At 46.3% G+C, this 8933-nt stretch overlaps 1 protein-coding gene across 4 annotated transcripts in view; it reads right to left on the bottom strand.

Annotated features, from left to right (window-relative positions):
* Window positions 1-904: 904 nt before the first annotated feature.
* The window catches only part of GAB2 (GRB2 associated binding protein 2), a 91666-nt gene continuing 83637 nt past the window's right edge, over window positions 905-8933 (bottom strand). For 3 of the 4 annotated variants that reach the window (XM_085066223.1, XM_085066215.1, XM_085066232.1), the window contains exon 10: window positions 905-7705. In XM_085066223.1, coding sequence (XP_084922349.1) covers window positions 7562-7705 — 144 coding nt within the window. In that variant the 3' untranslated portion in view covers window positions 905-7561. The remainder of the gene's footprint in view (window positions 7706-8933) is intronic. The other variant, XR_014853444.1, reaches the window with a different exon arrangement.

Below are 8933 nucleotides of genomic sequence, written 5' to 3'. Positions count from 1 at the left end.
CATAGAGACTTGGTATCTTATTGCAGAACTCATAGATACTGGGTTGATAGGTCAAAAAAGAGATCTGATATCTCTCCAATTCAGAGGTAAGAATGTTATAAGGGACCATATTAAAGGCCTCACAGAAGTCTAGTATAGCATGACTATGGTGTATTACTATCTATGCTACACCAGTTATAGTATATACTGTATGAATACTAGTGTTAGTAATGCCAGTAATTTTTGCATATGGCATCTTGATAAAGTGTATGCTATAGTGTATGGGATAATATGGCTCCTTTTGTCAGTTACACATGCCTCTGGTCAAGGAGAGCCCATAGGAGAGTCCTCAGCCCTCAGCTCTTGGTTTGGGATCCCAGGTGTGCTGCAGATGTGAGGTGATGCTACTCTTGTCTAAAAGCAGTGTTACACAAGCTGTGCTCAGGGAGATGTCTTTTCCCAGTTGTCTTTTTTTTTTTTTTTTTTTTTTTTTTCCTATAAAGCAGATCTAAGTGTCTTAAAGGGAAGGGTTTTAACTCTGGGGAAAAAGATTTGTCCTTGTGCTGAGGTTCTCTGGGTGATTTTGTGTCCTGAGCTGAGGCTCACAAGTGCTGAGCTGCTGATGGGTGAGGAAGGCAGCATTTGTCCTCACCCTGCACACAACAGAGCAAATATATGGTATGAAATTCCATTTAGCAGCTGAAAAATACATGGCTTGGGTTCTGGTATCAGGAAAAACCCTTAGCTACATCCTAAAGGCCCTCATTACCCACATGTGACATCTGAAGCTATAGGAGACACTTGGCAACATGCTGATGCTCTGAAAGCTTTAGAGGTGCTGCATAATCAAACTTGATCTGCTCATTAACTTCTCCTTTCTTTCCCCACTCTGAATCCATGCTGGGAATCACCAGGGAGAGATGTCTTTTTATTATCATTCTTTTATTTTCCCATTACTTTTCTGTTGCATATACAGTACTTAAAAATGAGATCACCTTCACATCAGCCATGTACCATGTTTATTAACAGCAAAAAAAGTATTATCTAGGCTTCACTCAAGACTGATTTACAGGATAAATAATTGTTTCAAATTACTTTAAAAAAAAACCAAACAACAACCCCCCAAAGAATAAATTAATAACTTAAGTGATTAGCTGTCCACAGTGATTTGAAAACTTAATAACCATTCAAACAGTGACACCACAAGAAGACACATACTGTACAGTTTGCCACAGATTACTCTTGTCCTTCCTTCTACAAATGGAAATCAAAAAATTAAAAATACTCCTCTTTAAGAACAGTCATAGGCTTTGAAACACACAAAACATCCCTGCGAATCGGCTGCTGACACAACAGCTTCACAGCTGGGGCTCTGACCCCTCCTCGCAGCAGGTTAAAAACAAATGGAGCAAACTACCCTAATGTGACTGGGTCTGTTCCCACACAATGATGCCCAAAGGCAGTGGGGCCATGTTGACTTTGCCAAGGGCTGGGTTGAGTGGGATATAACTACTCTAAAGGTTTGGTCCTAACCCTACGGGATTCATCGACAGGCTCCCCGTGGAGCCCAGGGTCCTACTCCCTTCCCCTCTCTGCAACGTGGTTCAACCACCACGGCCAATGGGCTCTTAAAAAAACCTGGTATTTTCAGGGTAAATGTGGCAGCAGAACACTGAAAACTGTGCAAATGGCATTTCCCCCACCCCCTCACTCAGGAGAAAATCCTGCCATGTTCTTTTCACCTTGGTAATTAAGGATGAAGGGGGTTTTAATGAGTTTTGCTGAGCATAATGTGCAGCGCTGTGTATGATGCTGGGCAAGACAACAGGGTAGCACCACATGCTGCCCAGCTGTTGCCTACAGACTCAAAACAACTTTGCATTATTAGATGTCGATTAATTACACCTCATGGCACATCTGTGAGGTGGGGAAATAAGTACTAAAAACCTTCATTTGACAAGCCGGAGAAAAAGCAGAATCCAGAGTTCACATGAACCCTCTTGTCCCATGTGAAGATACGGTGTGGTGTCACCCAGAGAATGACAATAAAAATGATAGCTTCTTATCTCCTGGTCTTGGGGCAAACCTCTCCCTTATGGTCAAGCCAATGGCCTACAAATGAATCTGTTATATGTTAGCAATGATCTATATCAAAAAGTAAAAGCCTGCTGATTGGGAGCAAGCCTGTTGAGAAGCATTTTTAGCTCAAGAGATGGAACCATGTGGCTCAGCTTCTGTTTAGAACACCTTCTTTTGGCTGGTGTTAAAATTTGGACACCACATGCCAGGACCAGCTGGCCGTGGGCTGGATGGGGACAGCTGTTTGGTGACACCTTGCTACATATCAACTTTTCCCAACAATAGACACTAAATCAGCAACCTGATCAACAGTACAATGCTAGGAGTTGTGAACAAGGAGATAAAATTGTGACTACAATGATGAGACACCAAGGACAGGCTGATGGAGGGATGAACTGCTCCAGGCCAAGGAGAAATCATGATCAAAAGGTGCACATCTCTACCTGCAAGAGCCTCGTTAACAGCTGCAAGAGCACTGTGTACATGTGGGAAGATTGGGCAGAGAAAAGAGGCACTCAGACTCATCATGGGCCCAAAATTGGCTTATTGGCCTTTGTGATTTGATCCTGGGCTGGCCCTCTGATTTTCTTGATGGCTCTTGGATGGCCACATATGTTCACTGGCTGGTGCCAGGGTTAGGCTTTGCTCTTCCCCCCTCCTGTTACACCTAGGGCTTCTCCATAACCACAGCTCCACTGCACCCATCTCATCTAGACAGCATCTCTCCAATGGAACACACAGTGTGGGTGTCAGCTTTCACATGGAATGAAACTTTCACATCACCAGGTGAGGAAAACACCGACACAATGCAAGCACGACTTGAGAAAACCATCCTCTTACTTGCCTTCTGGGCCAGAAAGATCAGACAGGACCTAGGACTGTTTTAACATCTTCCATAAGACCTGGGTGTAGCTCTATCCCTCCCAAGGAGCCATGATCATTGGGCAGCCAACTCTTCCTGGTATGCTGCAGGGACTGGGATGTCAGGGTGTAGGAGGTGGTATGGGGCTGCTGAGAGCTCTGGCTCTAGCCTAACAAATTTACAGGCTCAAGCTGTCTCCCAGTTGCTAGAACTGCATGTCTGTGTCCTGGATGACTTGCTCTGGACCAGCCAGCCCTCTCCCAGGTGCAAGGGATGGCCCAGTATGGATTAGGTCCTTTTACTGGGGAATATGGCCTTAGGGGTTGAGCTGTGTGCCTTGCCACTTGGCTCCATGGCCAGAGAAGTGGCCTTGTGCCTGTTTTGGGTGTTATAGGGCTCTAAGTTACCCCTTGGGTCCTTTCCTCATGTGGAGGAGTCTCCACTCAACCCCAGCAGCACAGGGTCTCAGGGTGGAAGAGATGCTCCAAGCAGGGTCAGCTACAGGGTTGACCTAGACTAGTTTTGAAAAGCTCCAGGGATGAAGATGGCACCTCACAGGAAAACCCAGTGAAACAATGGCACTGCTGCCCCATGGACAACTCATGGGAGCCCCTCAGCAAGGTGTATCCCAGCATGTGTTGGTCCCCACACACTTCTTGTGGGGTTTCTCCTTCCCAGCTCAGAGCTGGGTGAATGGGCCAAGGACCTCTGAAAGCCAGAGCACAGGCATCATGTTCTCAGGAAGTTTGAGCCCCTTGAGAGTGAAATCCCCTAGAGTGGTGGAAGCTCTCCTCCCACCAGTGCCTGGCTTTTACTGAGCATTCCACAGCCCACAAATCTCTGTACATCTGACTCAAGACTCAGGCCAAAGGAGCACATGTTGAGGACCAAGACCCAAACCTTACTGGCAAACTCCCCTGCCTTTTCTCCTCCCAGCCTCATGCTCTCCCATGCATCACCCTTGTCAGTGGCTGGTGGCCCAGAATCCAAATCCATCCCAGTTATCCCCCAATCAAACCAAGCCTTCCCTACCTTTTGGCTCCAACTCTGCATTTGGCCCTATCTGCCAGACTGTCAGCTTTGCCCTGGTGCAGTCTGTGCTCACACATTATTTTTTTTCACCAACTTGAGACTAAGCCTAGGCCTGGCATTCATTTAGAGCTGGAAATGTATTTCCCACTGAACACTCAAATGTCAGTTCAGGGCAAATCAGCTCCAAGGGAGCTCACACACCTCACTAGACAGAGGAACTGTGAGCAGCGGTTGCACACTCACAGCAAAGGGTACACACTTTTCAAGACTTTTGCCTTTAAAACCACCTGCTTAAAATTTTAATGCTTGGGGAAAGCTTCAAGCTGTCACCCTGGCTCTTCATAAAACTAAATATTGAGGTCATGATGTTTGTCCCACAGACAACCCTTCTCCATGAGCACACACACATGCAAGCACACCCCTTTTCTAAATCAAACCATAGAGCTGTAGAGCAATCTCTGATGTGAAGGCTCAAGCTAGTTTAATTGCAATTATAATTAATAATTTGCAATGTTCTCAGCTTCCTAAAATACCTATTTCTAACAAAGGAGTCTGTCATACTTAGGAATCCAAGTATAAAGTGGATGTGATAAACTCAATGCCTTCAGGACAAAGTTCTTGGCAGTCAGTGTAATTAAAGCAGCTGCTTTTCAATATGGTTTAAGACTAAATACTGCACAAACATTAATCACCAGGGACTGCTGTAATCAGCTCAGCAACTGTCATGGGAGACTATTTCCACTGAAGCCATTGATTACTTAATGCTTTCAGGAGGGGTTGATACAGGTCATGTCTATATGGCACAGTCTGTGGGCTTCTACTTTCTTTGGAGGTGCTGTTTGCTTTGTGCTTAGCAGGGGAAAAATGTGGAGGAATGTACCTATTTATGTGAAAACACAGACTTCACACTGCAAAGCAGAGAGGGGTCAGCAACCTGCAGTTGTAAAGTAGCTGCTTTTGGGCTGTTTTGGTCCTTGGTCTGCCAAATGCAATGGACCAGTTACTGGGGATGCTTATGAGAGCGAATGACCAAAACACAGTGCCTGAGCCTGGGAAAAGAGCTATTCCATGCCAGTGCTTGCCACATGAACAAAGACCTCTGTGAAATGTGGACAAAAGGGACTAGTTTCTCCAGTACTACAAAAGGCTCTTCCAGTCTTAATTAACACCCTGGATTAAATGTGGGAGTGGGCACTGGATGCACCTAGTCCCAGTGCATAAACACAGGGCACCCACTCAGCAAATTGCACTCAAACCCACTGTGTTCTCTCTTGAGCCACTAAAGCTAACGGCTTAGAAGAAGAAATAGGAAAAAATCAGCTTCTCGGCTGAGGGATGTTCTTTTTGGTGGGGATGGGGAGCTCTCTCCCAGCTGGGTGAATGCACACTTCAGTGGGCTCTGGAGCAGGCCCAGTGTTTAGTCTCCCCTGAGATGCAGGGATGAGAGGGGCAATCAAAATACAAAGTACTACATTTTAGTCTTCATTTCGTCTCACCAGGTGAGTGTGCAAGCCCCCAGCAGGAGGCAATGGCCCTTGCAGGCTGTAATGCACCCCCTGACCTTCAGAAAGCGTCTGACTGTGCTAAATCTTCCCCTTTGGGGCTCTGGGTTTTTTTCCCTTCTAGGGATTATTATTTTTAGTGTAAGCATTAAGATATTTGTTTCATTATTTCTATAAAAGCGCAACACTTCAATGCCCTAACAGGGTTGTCAGAGCTTTTCCATTAACATCCTTCCCTTCCATGGCACGTGAGAAGAAAATAGGAAATGGTGTTGGAAGTTCAAGACTTATTTTAACAGCACACAGCAGCACACAACCCTTCAGGGACTGATATCTCATCCTCATGTGGGTCACATCTGCCCCTTTCCAAACTCAGGCAGAGATTAAACAAATCTGTTAATGTTTAAGCATTAATAATCAATACAATTTGGTGGTGTTGGTGGAATACACAGCCCACGGCACTGGGAGGGGTTCAGCTTGCAGAAAGAATAGCTCCAGCTCTTTAATAAATATTATTACCTAATCTTTCTAGTGTCTCCTTCATTTGGCTCTTGGTTTGCGGTCAGCCTGTTTATTCGTGTCAGCGCTTGCTGTCTGGCAATCAGGCTGCTCCATGGCAATCATTAGTTCTTCCTGTTTTCATGAGATCATGAATTATTATCTCTGCATTAAACTGTCTCATCCTTCTCTTCTCTCTGTGCTCAGCAGCTGCCTGGGGAGTGATCCCAAAGCCTGGATGTGTTAAGGATGTTGGCAAGGGACAACAGCAGACTCCCACCCATAATTAGAGGCTAGTATCATTAATGTCAGCAAGCCCCATTTCTGTGTTGAGGAAACATTGCTGAACATGAGGGGAAAACAGTTCAGCCTTTTGCACCCTCCACAAATTAACCACAATGCTAAGTTAAAGCTCATACTGAAACGCCTTGCCCTGACTCTCCTGACCAGCCTCTTCCCAAGCCTATGACCTCACCATCAACCAACATTTCAATTACTCTTCTTCTTTCTTCCAAGAAACATTCCACCAGGCTTCCTCACCCAAGACCAACCTCTGCAGTACAGCACCTGCCTTCCCCCAGTCCTCGCAGCAGCCTTCCAGTCCCTTCTTGTCACTCATCCTTATGCCAGTCCACATACACAGGGCTTCCAAAGCCCTCCTGCTCCCCTCATACTCAACCACAGAGCTTCCCACGATAGCCACGATGTAGGACTCTCACTCTATGGGCTTTTGGTGCCACAAAATGCAAATTTTGGTTCTTAGGGTCAGATTCACAGGGAACAGGTTTCAGATAGGCAGTGGGTCAGTGCTTAAATTCTACCTTCCAAAGCCAATCTCTCCAGCCCACTGACTTTGAAAGATGATGGAGAATAGAAACAGAAGACACCCCAACACACTTGTGTGAGCATGTGCTGGCATATATGTGTGTGTATGATGGGGCAAGTCCTGGGCTCCTAAGTCAGCACAGTGGGGTGGTGTGGATGCTTGTCAAGCTCCTGAAAGTTAACAACCCTGACCAAAATCTTGGGGGCTGTCCAGCCAGGAGGAAAACAGCCCTCAGAGGTTTTGAGCATATTATTTACAAGAGACGGGACAACAAAAGTGATTTCAAAAGGAATGGTCCTTGCTCAGTTTTGGGTTTGGGAGGAGGTAGAGGACAACCATAAGGAGTGGAGAATCAGAGCTGGGAAATTATATCCTATGTGAGATGCTGCAAACCTACATGGCGTGGTTTGGGGTACAGTATGGAAGAAGACGGGGAAAGATGATGCAGTGTTAGCACATACAAGGTGGCTTTAATAGCTGTAAGCAAAAGATGTGCAGGGTGAAACCTGGTATTGCTAAGTCAGAATTCCTGGACAGTGCATCCAGCAGCTAAAGCACAAACCTAGCCACCGAACATAGTTGGTCTCTACCACTGGCAAACAGTATCCGCCAAGTCTTCCCCTGAAATTAAGTTTTGTTTTAAGAGAAAGAAACCAATGACACCCCCCTCCCCTCCACAGACAAGTCTTAGAAATCCAGCCCAAGTGTATCTGGCAGCCCAGCGTGGCCGCAGCTGGGGAAAACCGACAGGACATTTGCCTGTTCCGCTGCCTGCCGCGGGCACTACTGCTTGGTGCTCTTGGCAGGCTCCGAGGACTGCCGCACATCAGTCCACTCCTGCATGGTGCTCTGCAGTGCCTGTGTCTTCTCCTTGTCCACTTGCACGTAATCAACCTTCTCATCTGAGGCGACTGACGAGGTGGAGGGCTGTGGGGAGGAGAAACATGGAACCGTCTGGTCACTCAGCAGCTCCCTGCTCTTCCCTCTTGCTCCTTTCTGCAGCAGCACCGCGGGTGCCACATGTCCACCAGCACCATTCCTGCTTTCTTGCAGACTCCACAGCTCATCACCCTCCCTCTAACCTCCCAAAGCGACTTGGATGAAGGGTTTCAGTCTCTACCTTCTCACAAACTCTGGGACACGGGTGTTTGCTTTTAACTGTGCTCTCTAACTGGTGATTATTGTGAGTTCAGCCCTGCATCTTGCTCATTATCCTGTCAAGAGCTCCAGAAGTCCTAGAGATATACGTAAAACCCCCAGCTCCATCCCTTTTAGCTGTGCTGACTCTATCCACCTATGGCACTAGCTCATTTTTATCCCCAAAACAATAGATAAGTTTGCAGGGTCACCCAAGACAAGCTGTTGAGGAACAAGGAGATATTTTGTACCATGGTTTCTGGAGTCCTGGAGTTTTTTTGCCTCTACAAGCATTTCAGAGGACTTCCTTCTGCATGTAACTGGAGGCAGATTGTTTTTTAATGGCCTCAAATCACTTTTCCAGAACAGGATATAATTTAAATGGGTAATACTAGCAGAAATATTGCTGGGCAGAAAGAAAATATCAAGGGACAACTATCAAATAATAAAAAGACCTAACCAGTGGGATGCTTTGCCTAGAAAACAAGGTGGTGCTTGAGAAACTGAGGCCAACTCACAAGTGGTTGCCACAAGAGTTTATACAACTCTTGTCCTTCACCTCTCAGGTGCAAAATGCAAGTCTGGTTTTGGAGGACCTGTTGCTCTGAAGGAGGAAAAACCAATTCTGAAACTTGGGATACTTCCTGACAGCTTTTCAATACATAGTCTTCAGCTGAATTTGTGGTCTCATCAGCATCCCTGAACCCTGCACATCCCTGCTTCTGGTGCCATTTCCAGCAAAGCTGCAGACATGCAAGAGAGACTAAGTCTGACCTAGAGTAAATATAGCAGCGGCTCATAGAATGGTTTGGGTAGGAAAGGACATTAAAGATCATCTCATTTCAACCATGGCATGAGCAGGGACCCCTTCCACTAGACCAGGTTGCTCTAAGCCCCATCCAGCCTGGAGCTGAACACTTCCAGGCACCCGCAGCTTCCCTGGGCAGCCTGTTCAAGTGCCTCACTACCCTCATAGTAAAGAGTTTCTTGCTAATATCTAATCTAAACCTGCCCTCTG

This window comes from Lichenostomus cassidix, chromosome 1 (assembly GCF_008360975.1).
Source record: "Lichenostomus cassidix isolate B80296 chromosome 1, HeHo_3.0, whole genome shotgun sequence".
Classification (NCBI taxonomy): domain Eukaryota; kingdom Metazoa; phylum Chordata; class Aves; order Passeriformes; family Meliphagidae; genus Lichenostomus; species Lichenostomus cassidix.
This window is presented reverse-complemented; position numbering and strand designations above follow the sequence as displayed.